The sequence below is a fragment of the Amblyomma maculatum genome, chromosome 11 (genome assembly GCF_055883805.1).
Source record: "Amblyomma maculatum isolate TAMU_Amacu chromosome 11, ASM5588380v1, whole genome shotgun sequence".
NCBI lineage: Eukaryota > Metazoa > Arthropoda > Arachnida > Ixodida > Ixodidae > Amblyomma > Amblyomma maculatum.
Genome location: NC_139354.1, coordinates 9796351 through 9808960, shown reverse-complemented (window position 1 = coordinate 9808960; position 12610 = coordinate 9796351). Strand labels below are relative to the sequence as shown.

Below are 12610 nucleotides of genomic sequence, written 5' to 3'. Positions count from 1 at the left end.
AGAGAAAAATGGAGTGGGCTTGCATTGATAGAATGCTAGTTCCTGGTTACAAAAAGCCGCTCTTGCTGAAAACAGAGCTGTGTAAGGTAGTAAAGACGAAGAACAGGAGAACAGGTATCGCCGCTACAGCCGATATGGCCGAGACTCGCAACTACAAATCACGTGACGCGCAAGAGATCCCAGAGGCTGACAAATGTGAATTACGTTGTCAGTTTGAATGCGGTAGTAGATTTTGTTTCGAATATGATAACATGTTCTTATCACAGGTAAACAACGGCGAAAAGACGTAATTGGTGCAAGGCAAATGCAGTCGAGCCCGGTTATATCGAATTTTGGTTATATCGAACTCACAAAATATCTCCTTGAAAATCCATGTAAAAGTATAGGAAAGCCGCGTCATATATCAAACTCAATTTCACCGGTCGTTCGATATATCGAACTCTGCACCACGCACAGGAAAGTGCTTTCCCCGAAGACGATCGCATCACCCTTGGCCGTTTGCCGCGTGATGTTTTCAAGCCCCGCGCGGAAGGAATGAGAGGGGACAGTTCGGCGACGGCTGGTCTGGGCAGTGCCGCGCCCATTCCCCACAGGCGCGCGCATCTGCAGTTGTCGTTTCCTGCGGGCCAACACATGACGTTTGCAAGACATGTGCGTGGGTGTGATCATTCTTTTGCCGAGCTCTCTCACTCCTTCAGCACGCGCAACGCATGCGCCAAGCCAGCTCAGCCCGTTTTCAGACAGACGTCGGACGCTTTCTCCAGCGTGTGTTGCGAACCCTCTGCGTGCAGCGGCGGACGTGGCTATGGCGCCTGCGGATGTTAAAAAGCGGCAACTCTCTCTGTATTTTTTTTTTTTTTCGAGTGTCATCCTTTCTTATCGTTGAGCTGTACGCGCGGCGTAGCGTAAGATATGGCGACTGCGGACGTTAAGAAGCGGCAGGATTTTTTTTTTTTTTTTTTTGCGGGGATGCTTATTTTATTCATTTTTTATCGTTTATCCTTGCATGTAAATCAGCGAAAGCACGCAGGCAGCTGCTGCTATCATGACGCCGCCCCAAGCGCGGCGTGATAAATCGAACCAGGCTTGTGCAGTCAAGCCATCACGGACACTCGGCCAAGTTCGCTCCCCGCCACCGCAGGAGCTATCAAAAGATAAACGCGCCCCGACGTTATCGCTGCGCAGCATCTTGGCACGCTGCCAAGAAATGAGCTGTGGATGAGATGACCGAAACGGACTGACGCGCGCCATCGACATGCAAGCGAAAATGCTCGCGATTTCTGCCGCCGCGGCGACACAGAAACCTTGTTTTGAGCTGCCGCGGTGGCTCGAGCGGCGAGATTCCAACAAGTTTAAAAATTTTCGCTCTGTCGCTGCCGCTCGTCGCTGAGATCGCTCAGTCGCTTGCATGTGAGCGAGCTGGCCTTAACGCGTTTTTTTTTTTTTTCAAATTCTCGGGTGCAAAAGTGGAGGGTGGGTTCATTATGCGAGTGGGTTTATTACGCAACAAATACGGTATCGTTTTTTCGCATCGTAAGTGCCGTCACAAGCCGATTTCTGTATATCGAATTATCGATATATCGAACTATTTCGCGATCCCCTTCGAGTTCGATATATCCGGGTTCGACTGTATAAATATATACTTGGCAGCGCCACAGGCGTCCACTTCAGTTGTGCGTGCTCGGATAGTTTCGTTTTGGGCCTGCTGCACCTGAAATACGAGCTCGAAGCAGCAGATGCGCCTACCCTAAGTGCATATCGAATGAGAATCAACCATGCTCGGCACGCACCTGCGAAGTATTCTCCTCTCCCCGTGCGCCAGCAATCACCGAATCTCCTCTTGCATGCGTCATCCTACCCTACTACGTAGCAGGAGAAAACAATTCGACCAGCGAGAACAAAAAAGACCTCAACTTATCGCAATATCTCAGCAATAATTCGATTTTTTGCTGCCGGATGTGCGACGACAGTGTCACCAAATACAGTTAATTAGATTTTGATAGCATATTTGGATGTCTTTAGTGTCTCTTTAAGAAAAATATGGGGCAAATCAATTGTCAGTATAAAAACAGCACCCATTTTCAGCTTTAAATATGCCTTCAGCACCTTAAATATGACTACCGACAACCACTGGCAGCCCCAAATAACTGTTATGGAAGACGAATAACGCTCTTTCCGCATGCAGCATTCCAGCTTCAAGCTCTCTGGTAACAGTCTTCATACCAGGTAGCAGTAACATCATGAAGCAACCATGGCAAGCAGGTTTGAACATGTCAATAAATAAATATTCTTGTGCTGTTTTCGTAAAACACAGTTTTATGCAGATTTTTTACAGCAGAAATAAAATTTTACTGTAGACATCAGTAATGTGTGCGAACATTGAAATTTTCAATACGAGGAAAAAAATGCCTTCGAATATCGGATCGAATGTATGATCAGTAGAAAAACAAAGAAAATAAGACACATTGTTCATATAGTCGATCTCTGAATTCACGTATTTGCTAACAACATTAAACTAGGATTGAACAGAAGCCCTGCTGAAAAATGCAGTAGAGATATTATGCAGGACTTGGTATACCGGTGTTTTGTATCGGAAGGACCGGCATGAAACTTGTTTAAGCAGTCATATCGGGGATGAATACTGTAAGCCCTCGTTATTCAGTCTTCAAGTACCAGAAAAAATATCCAAATTAACCGAAAGCTCGAATGATAAAATGGGCTTGAAAAAACTGCCAAAAATCGTTTACATCACAGTAATTGTATTCAATCAATACATGCACAATGGTTGTCTGCACAAGAGATGGAACTGAAATAAGAATGTAGTTTTTCATGTTTCGTCACATGCTTTGTTTTGCGCACGCTGTCGTGAATACTCCGATATTTCGAACAAGCATATTTGATTTGCGTTCGAAATTTCGAATATTTGCACACACCTAGCTATCAGCTATGGCAACCTTTACACAAAATGAACTTGGAGCATCGTGGAAAATGTCAGTTTATTCCTTCAATTGTTGTAAAATAACAACAAAAAGGACATTTGTGCCTCCACCCAATTGGACAGTGCAGGCAGCATTTGCAGGTCGTCAAACAGCCTGCAACTCCTATAATAATAAAGTACAAAGGTCCTAAAACTATAGTACAAAGTACGCGTTAAGACATATCACACTGGCTTTAATAAAGCAGCCCTTTATCTTGCACGCGCACTAGCAGAAAAAAATGCTTGTTAAATATTATTACAACAATGTATTTGAGATATTAGAGCAGAACGTCAAGCTCTCAATGCACAAATGCTGCCTACAAACATCTTTTTGGCAGCCGTCGAATACTCCTGGCCGGAATGATGTTCAAATGTCTCTTCGTGCCAAGTACCACACTTCTTCACGATATCGGTGCAAAGGAAGCAGGACTACACTGTTGTATTGCCAGACCTGTACATCCTTGTTCTATATGCCCCAGCAGCAGTTATGGCGTATTTTGACACTGAAAAAGCCTTCACTTTTCAGGCGCCCAAACTACTGCATCCGGATGTCAGCAAAACAAATTACGCACGGTCTTTGTCAGGAGTTTATAACCCGCCACAACAGCATCCGAAGTGTTGCCAATAGCAGCGCTGTCAAAGCTCCGATGGGTGAGGAGACTGTGTCCCTCACTCACTATGAGAAAAAAACAAGAGTGGAAAGGAATTTCCAAAAAACCTTCAATACTGGCAAGCCCTGTTGATATCAGCTCTCCCACTTTATCCATGGCTGTGGCAGGCTGGAAACTTCTTACAAAGACTGTACGCTATTAGAACTGATCACATTACAGAGAGCACACGCAATAAACTTGCAAGGCTAAGCTGACCGCCAATTCTTTAAGGCAGGTAAATTATGCAAGCACTGCAAAACAAAACTGCACAGCTGAGCCTGCAAGAATATGCACTTCACTGCTCACATAAATTTTGTCGCAAGTAACAAAAACAAAAGGAAATCTATGACTCAAAATTTCACTCATGCCATGTACTACGCTTAAATTTCTGAATTCCTTTACAGTAAACGGAGTGGGAACAGTAACCAAAGGAAACAACAAAGACCACTCAAACAATGCAAGGCTGTTGGGCAAAAAGAACAAACCAGGGCAGCTTTTAAATTATATGCCCAAATTGCACAACGCTGATGACTGCACAGTATAGCTGCTTAACTGTGAATACGACATACAACAAATGAAAATGTGGGAGCTATTATTATCATCACACAGGCCAGTCAGCGAATTTGTTCACTCATGGTAGCTTTTTATTATAAAAAGAAATGCTAATACAAAAATAAATATAAGCTACAAAAGTGGCAGTTGGTTCAGCACCACAACTGTGACACCAAAAACAGTTCTGATCGTTAAAGCGACACTCAGTACACGAACAAGGCGAACACAAAATTCTTCCTTTTTGTACTCAACTGCTGAACGGCAGACTATGCGTTATGACGTCCAGTGACTGAATGCCCAACAACAGATGCGCAGACTGCAACTCACTAAAGAAAAAAAAAATCCACAGCACTTCTTATAGCTGTACTACAGCTGTGACACAACCAGTGCCATCTATGTCGTGAAGCACGAAATGAAATGTGAGGTCATGGCTTATGTTTTGATCTGAGGAAGCCACCTGCAGCCTATTCTCAACACCACCAGAAAAGTGGACAGCACAGCAATTCAAGTCCAGCGAAAAGCTTCGCTGCAGCAAATTTTGTTTTAAATGCTTCGTAGATGCACTCTACTCAAGCTGATTATGTGACGGCCTTGAGCACAACGTGAAAAGGGCTTGAAGAAATACCGCATTTAAGCGACTGCAGGCACTTTGTATTGAACACTGTCCTTTTCGAAAACCCCATTCCAGGGTTTGAGGGCATCTCTCCTTTCTCTTCTTTTACAATAAAGTTCGAAGTCATTTTCTAAATGAATGTGTAAGGATTCTACACAAACCTACAAATGACTGCATTAGAACCTGTTCAAGAAATGTAAAACATAGCAGCAACGCGATCTTTCTTTTTCACCATGGTGTACATCAAACTCGTGGACGCCATTCTTCGACATAACCTACTATCTTGCAGTTTCTTTTTCATTCTATAACAAATCATGTGCCGTAAATCATTTTGCATGCTCTTTCATCAGAAGATTGCTACAAGACAACCCGCTTGGTCACCCCGTAAACCGCAACTATTTCAAGAGACGGACTTCCAGGCATGACAAGATGAAACAAAAACACCCGTTTCTGCTGATCAGGCGAGGAGACACAAAAGGTGCCAGAGTCGCCCATACCCAAACTCCAGTGTCACGAAACACCTCTCCTGAGCTGGGGCAGTTCAGGGGAGACTTGCAGGAACTCGTTCCCAAGCAGACGGCAAAAACAGCATGCATCTTCTTGCGAACAGGAACCGTCGCACAATAAAAGGCACACAACGCATGCCCATACTAATATGTCCGGATGTCCGGAAAAAATGGGCAAGGGTGCATACGTAGACGGTGAGAAGAAAAAATAGGGTTTCTAGAGGGTGCTGGTGATGATGGACGATGTGCTTATAACATAGGCTAGGCCAAGCCTGCATCCTTGGCCATACTGTGAAAGATGGAGTTCTCGGCGGCCAGGAGACTGGCCGGACTGTCGAACTCGGCCACCCGCCCCTGCTCCAGCACCAGGATCCTGCAGTTTTCATGCGATGTCTTTTAATCGTGAAAGTCATAATGCAGAGGTAGAGTTCACAATAAAAGAAGGAAAGACCTCTGCCAGGCACACTGCGATTCACAGCATTACTATTAAAACGAAATTATTACACACTGTCTAATATCGAGAAAAGTAAGTTATGAAATGGAAGAAAGGTTCTTCTAAGAAATGGAGTTTTCATAACTTAAGGTAACTGAAAATGCACGCGAAGAAACAAGCTCCGAAATAGCAGCTACTGGCTGGCTGCTTTGCTTGCAGCAAGTGCAGAAAGTTCAAACAAATTGTTTCCTCGGTAGCAGGACTAAGTACTTGCGCTAACTGGTGGCTTTACGTTTACCAAAACGTGTCTGCTGCCTACTTTATGGTATAAGGCAGGTGCATAAGGCTTTCACTCTAGTGCAGTGAAGGAAAGCTCCTCAGTTGTGCCGAAGTGGTCCCGTTTCGCTTGATCACATTCCGCTTTTGAGCAAAAGTGCTTTTCTTCCTTCAGATGCACTTTGCAATGCAGTCTGGCTGAGGTTACGATCCTGTAGATGCTATCACAAACCCTGCCATCTCGCCTACCAGCTGTGCTACGAAATTCCCAGAATTGGTACAGTGAAAACGACAACACAAGGTCACGTGACCTGGACACGAGAGCTGACTGAGCAGTGGGGTGTGCGATACATGGAGACCATGTGAAAACTCTCGACAGACTGGAAAATTTCATGGCACTCACTACTGGCTTTTTTGTCGGCACGCAGGCTCTTAGAACGCTGTCGCATTAATACTTCTACAATGCCTCACATTATGCACATTATGAGGCCCGGTCAGAATTCCGAGTGGAGAGCGTACACATCCATGCACGAAGAAAGCAGCAGGCTGACCTGTCGTAGTCCAGGATGGTGTTGAGGCGGTGGGCAATGGTGAGGATGGTGGAGCCTACGAACTCGCGGCGGATAGTCTGCTGGATGAGCGCATCCGTCTCCAGGTCCACGGCCGCTGTCGCCTCGTCCAGCACCAGCACCTTGGACTTGCGCAACAGGGCCCGCGCCAGGCACAGGAGCTGCCGCTGGCCCACGCTGTGCAAAGAACAACATAGGAAGAACTGGTCAAAAACATGCCGAGAATTTGTAGACAAAGCACTGACAATGCATTGACATCACATTAACGATGTGTAAACGGACCCCTGAAATGCTATATCGGGTAATATTCAAATACAAGCAATTCATAAAGGTGGTCCGAGTATTCGAGTCAGGTTTGAAAGCTTTACGTGGAGCCAATAATTTGCAAATAATCTTTAAAAAGTGGTCCTGATGACCGCTTGCAGCCTACCTTGTTCCATGCCCTTGTCTAAAATGTTTGGTTTGGTTTGGTTTGCGCCCCAAAGCGACTCAGGCTATGAGAAACTCCGTAGTGGAGGGCTCCAGAAATTTCGACCACCTGAGTTTCTTTTACGTGCACTGACATCGCATAGCACACGGGCCGCCGTGGCCGGGGTTTTCCGGCATACTTGGGCACAGTAGTCAAGCGCCCTAACCACTGCACCACCACAGCAAGGATTCTCTGAAGTGTGGGTCTGCTATTACACAACTTAACAATGTCAGACCAACTGAACCAGCTAGCCCGACAATGTGGTCTATCTACTCATACATTAAAAATATTGGGAATGCACTGAAGGTACGTAGAGAATGGATGAAAAGACGAGTCATGAAGATGTTGGGAGTATTCAAAAATGCACTGAAGACAACAGGAAATCCATGAGAAGATGTTGAGAATGTGCAAAAACATTAACAATATGATAAAACATGCTTGGACTGAGTTATTACTATTCATGAAGCTCAAGAAACCTGCACAACAGCTTCATTTTCAACTGCTACAGGAAGCAAAATGAGGTTACAGAAATTTACTCCAGGGTGGGAACTAAAACAGAAGCAAGAAAGCAAACAGCAAATTTTACAGCAAAACAACAGTTCATTGCTATGCTTAGAGCACGTGCAGTTGGCCTAGATGTTCCCGAGCACAGTGTAATCTACCAACTGAAGGAACTCATTTACCACACTCTAATGCTGTACACACTTCAAAGGGCATAAAAGTGAGGAAACAAAATGTACAACCAAAGAAACATTTCATTTGTCTGAGTGACACTGCTACAGCCCGCATCGTTTTCATGACATTCTATTGTTATCTGTATTGTCATGCTTTGTATTGTATTCCCCCTTCTGCTTGGGCCAGCTTTTGGCCTACAATATAGATGAATGAATGAATGAATGAATGAAAGAAAGCAGTAAGACACAGTAACAGAATATGAACTGTAGAAAAAATATATACATATCGGTCACAGTGTATTCAATGGAGGAAATTAGTGCTGACCTGAGGTTCTCTCCGCCCTCCTGGACTTCATGCTCGAGGCCCTTGTCAAGGCCTGATATGAATGCTTTCAGGTGGGACAACTCCAGAGCAGCCCAGATGTCCTCGTCACTCTTGGTCTTGAATGGGTCCAGATTGGTGCGCACAGTGCCAGAGAAGAGCACTGGGTCCTGCGAGCATAGTGGAGCACGCAATGGCGACAATATTCTCTAGATCTATCTTCAATCGCCAATGACTTACAATAGCTGTGCGTATTTGAGGAAATTTTCAAATATGAAACGAAAAACTTCTAGAGGGCACTTTAGACCGCTAAAGTGCGATAAGGCGAAAGTCATTATAGTAGCACGGTGAATCTTAGCCCTCCACTACGGCACCTTTATCTCCCCCTATTCTTTCACTCCCACCTTCCTCCCTTTCTTTATCGCATGGTACATGTGTGCGCGGAGAATTGTGACAGATACTGCGCGTTTTCTATCCTGTGAATCAATTTCAAATGCCGCTTATGCCCGATGCTGATCCTTGATGCCGCTGATGAACGGTACATCGCGCGCACCCCTTGTCGAACACAACCAGCATTTCATTGAACGCATCAAAGTTCACCGGTGTTCTATAAGTTGTTTACAGTAAAAGAAAGGTGTAGTATCTTTTACTCGCGGAATCCTACTATTATCCTCATGGTAGACAAGGGGAATTATGAAGTGCGTTTCACGATCCGGGGCTTGGCGCAGTTGATAAAGCGCTCGGCTCCAAGCTGGCTGGGGAAGGGAATGGAGGTTCGATTCCCGGTGGAGATAAGGTTTATAAATTTATTTTTAACTCTTGCTTTCAAAAGCATGACACCTCTGCTAACAACCTTCTGTCGACAACGGTGAGGCATTAAAGGTTATCGCCTTAATACACATGTGAGGACAAAAATATGCCTTCAAATGTCAGATCACACATCCGACCAGAATAGAACTTTTCACGAAAAGATAAATAAACAACATCATGTGCAGAAAAATGCACGCCGCTTCATCAGCATAATGGTAAGTAACCTGCAATTTTAATCGAGCCAAAAGAGTAACAAAATTAAATCTATGAATTAACACGACTGACAACTAAGAATAACACGATGAAAAGCAATACATATTCAACCCCAAAAAGGTCTAACAAAACTCCCAAATTATCCGAAGTTTGACTTATGAAAGGCATAAAAAGCCAGCCAGAACCAAACTTTCAGAGAATGGGATGCAGCAAAAGGAAAAAGCATCACCCTAAAAGAGCATTTCATTCACGCAGTTCATCACATCCTCACGCAATCCGATTGCTTGCCAATTTTATTACGCGATAACTTGGGCTGCCGGTTGCATGTCAACTGAGCCCCCTCCTCCGTCCTCTGACAACTCCACATGAAATTCGCAAGTTGGCTTTCCTTTACGTCTCAGTTGACCAAAACGGTGTGGCAGAGCTCACGCTACAAAAGTTGTGAAGGCTATGGGACAAGTATCACGTAAGCAGGCATTACAAGTAGTAATGAATACATTACGAAAGGATTTCATTAAAAAACTGGGTGCTTTCACACTGAGGTTGTTCAAAAGAGAATGATCGGTTCTCATGTTTCAAACATCTGTGACACATGGGAGAGGCCACTCGCAGAATTTTCACACGAGATCCAAACCTAGCGGCATCCGAATGTGGCTTATCCATGTGATAGACAACAAAAAAAAGGCAGGCCCATGATCAGCAAAAGTAGACGGTGTGTGCTTTTGGCTTGATGTGAATTGGAAGCGAAAGGTAATTTTCTCTGGGTGCCACATTCGTGACTGCTCGCGTTTGCTGCCGCACATAAGCGCACCAGCTGTGGCATACGTGGGTGCACAGGCACGCTGCGCACACGTCTAGGAAGTGTCCGTGGAGTCAAAGCTTTGGCTGCACACGTTCTGCAGTGTCATAACAGAGAAACCACACAAAGCAAGCATTCCAGAAACATTATCTGGCTGAATCAAATCACTGTAGTGACTTCAGGCTAAGCAGGGTAATCATTGAATAAAGAATAAAAGACTTAACAAATGCAGCGAAATCGCATTCATCTATTCAAGGGACCAGGAAGAATATTCAAATTATCCAAAAGTTCGTATTATCGAAAGACCGCAAAAAACTGTCAAGAACAAACCTCTTGTAACACAGTAATTTCATCTAATGAAAGCCTGAACCATGGTTTGTCTATACACTTGAAAACAAAACTAAGCAACAAAAATTCTTTCCAGCTTCGTCAAGTGCTTTAATTTGTGCCCACTCTCACAAATTTGCCCCCCGAAATTGCAGGCACCTCCCCATGGCCTTTCTCGCAGTGTGACGCAGCAGCAGCAGCGGTGTCTCCAAAATTCCAAATTCAGAGTTCGAATTAGGTAGATTTTACTGCACTTTATTATCGAACTGAATATTTGAAATTATTGAATATTCGCTTAGCCTAAAAAAAAAAGAAGGGAAGAGAATGTTGCACCGTTTTGCGAACAGTTTAAACTCAATGTGGATAATGTGTTTGCAATTCATATATACAGCATAAGGGAATTGGCATTTTTCCCCACTAAATTTTTCTGACTATAGCAAAGCTCTAGTTATGCACCCCTCTTTCACGTAGCAAAACGCATTCTTGTAAGAAATTAGCTCCGCCTCACCAAATCCTCCAAACGCATGATGCATTTGAAAATTTGGACGATACACGTGCCCAGCAAGCGATACAAGTTACCACTCAGAGTAAAACAGGTTTCTAGCGTTTGCTTAGTTACTGTATTCCCTTTTCTCCCACATTCAAGAAATATTATTTCCGTTCCCAGTCCCCGCACCTACATTACTTCTATGTTTAAACACACAGGTGAAGTGTGCTCCCAGAGCTTCACACTAGAAGGCAAAAATGACAGCAATACAACTCAAAACAATTTCTTCAAATACTTGTGACGAGACTGCGTAGCGAGCGGAAAAACCATGTCCCCAAAAGACAGGTGCGAAGCTTGCCTGCGGGATGATGGTCAACTTGGAGCGGAGGTCGTGCAGGCCGATCTTGGAGACGTCAACGCCATCAATCAGGATGGTGCCCTGGGCGGGCTCCACAATGCGGAAGAGTGACAGCATCAACGAACTCTTGCCCGCACCTGTCCGGCCCACAATGCCCACCTGCAGAGTACAGCGAAAGCCACCCAGAGACTTTAAGCATGAAAAATGTTAAATTAATGTGATAAAAGATTAGCGTTAGCATCAGGTAGATGGAAGGAAGATGCAAGGAAGATGGAGAAGAAAGAATATGACAACAGAATAAATTCCACTCTCTGTAACCAATGGACTACGTGAAATTATTTGGTTTGGTCTGGTGTAGTTTACAGGGTTTAACACCCTGAAGCGACCAAAGCTATGTGAAATGTCATTGCGGAGGGATCCGGAAATTTTCACCACCTGGAGTTCTTTATTGTGCACTTAGAGTGACCAAAGAGGTCACTGATGCAGCCAATGAATTGCATGACTCGTGTGGCTGATTTAAATTGGCCATTTGAGCTTGCTTTAGACACCATCATCATCACCATCAGCTGAATTATATCCATCGCAGAGTGAAGGCCTCTCCCAATTACTCCAACTAACCCGGCACTGTGTTAGCTGCATTCCCCGCAAACTTCTTAATCTCATCTGCCTGCTTAACTTTCTGCCGCCCACCTGTAACTCTTTCGTTTCCTTGGAATCCAATTCGTTACCCAGCCCAGCCATCTGTTATCCTCTCTTCTCATTACATGCATGCCCATGTTATTAAATATCATTAAATTGACTTTGCTTCTTACCCAATCTTCGTGTTTCCTATTAACGTTACATGTACCATGTTCTGTTCCATATAGCTCCCTTCGTTGTCCTCAACTTAAGTAAAGCTTTTTTCGTTACCCTTCACATTTCAGCCCCACAGGTGACCACAGGTAAGACGCAACTGTTACTATATACTTTCCTCTTGAGCGAAACCAATAAGCTGCTAGTCATAATCTGCGAATACTTGCCAAATGCCCTCCATCCTAATCTTAATCTGGTTATTTCGCTTTCATGGTTCAGATCTGCGGTTACTCCCTGTCCTAAGTATACATATTCGCCTACTACTTCCAGTGCTTCGCTACCTAACGTAAACTGCTGTTCCTTCCCGAGGCTGCTGAACATTACCTTAGTCTTCTGCACATTGATTTTTAAGCCTACCTTTCTACTTTTCCTGTCTAGGTTATCAATCATTACTTGCAGTTCATCCCCCGAGTTACTTAGCAAGGCAATGTCATCAGCAAATCGCAGATTACTGAGGTATTCTCCATCTACCCTTATCCCTAACTGCTCCCATTTAAAGTCTCTGAATACTTCCTCAATTCCACTTTATTTCTACAGCAGGTCAACTAGTCGACAAAAACAGACGGAGCACCTTCTCGCCTGGATGGACGGAGACCGTGATGTCTTTGATGATGAGTTCCAGGCCCTCACGGTAGCGCGTTCCATAGTTCCGGAACTGCACTTCACCGCCCTGGGGCCACTCCAGGGGAGGCTTGGCCTCTGGAATTTCCCAGGCAGCCTGCG

General features: G+C 44.5%; 1 protein-coding gene across 1 annotated transcript in view; it reads right to left on the bottom strand.

Moving 5' to 3' along the window:
* Positions 1 to 2296: 2296 nt before the first annotated feature.
* The window catches only part of MRP (Multidrug-Resistance like Protein 1), a 71268-nt gene continuing 60954 nt past the window's right edge, over positions 2297 to 12610 (bottom strand). Inside the window, exons 24-28 of the mRNA XM_084584053.1 lie at positions 12459 to 12605; positions 11036 to 11194; positions 8045 to 8211; positions 6559 to 6753; positions 2297 to 5671 (exon numbers count right to left, since the gene is read on the bottom strand). Coding sequence (XP_084440179.1) covers positions 5560 to 5671; positions 6559 to 6753; positions 8045 to 8211; positions 11036 to 11194; positions 12459 to 12605 — 780 coding nt within the window. The 3' untranslated portion in view covers positions 2297 to 5559. The remainder of the gene's footprint in view (positions 5672 to 6558; positions 6754 to 8044; positions 8212 to 11035; positions 11195 to 12458; positions 12606 to 12610) is intronic.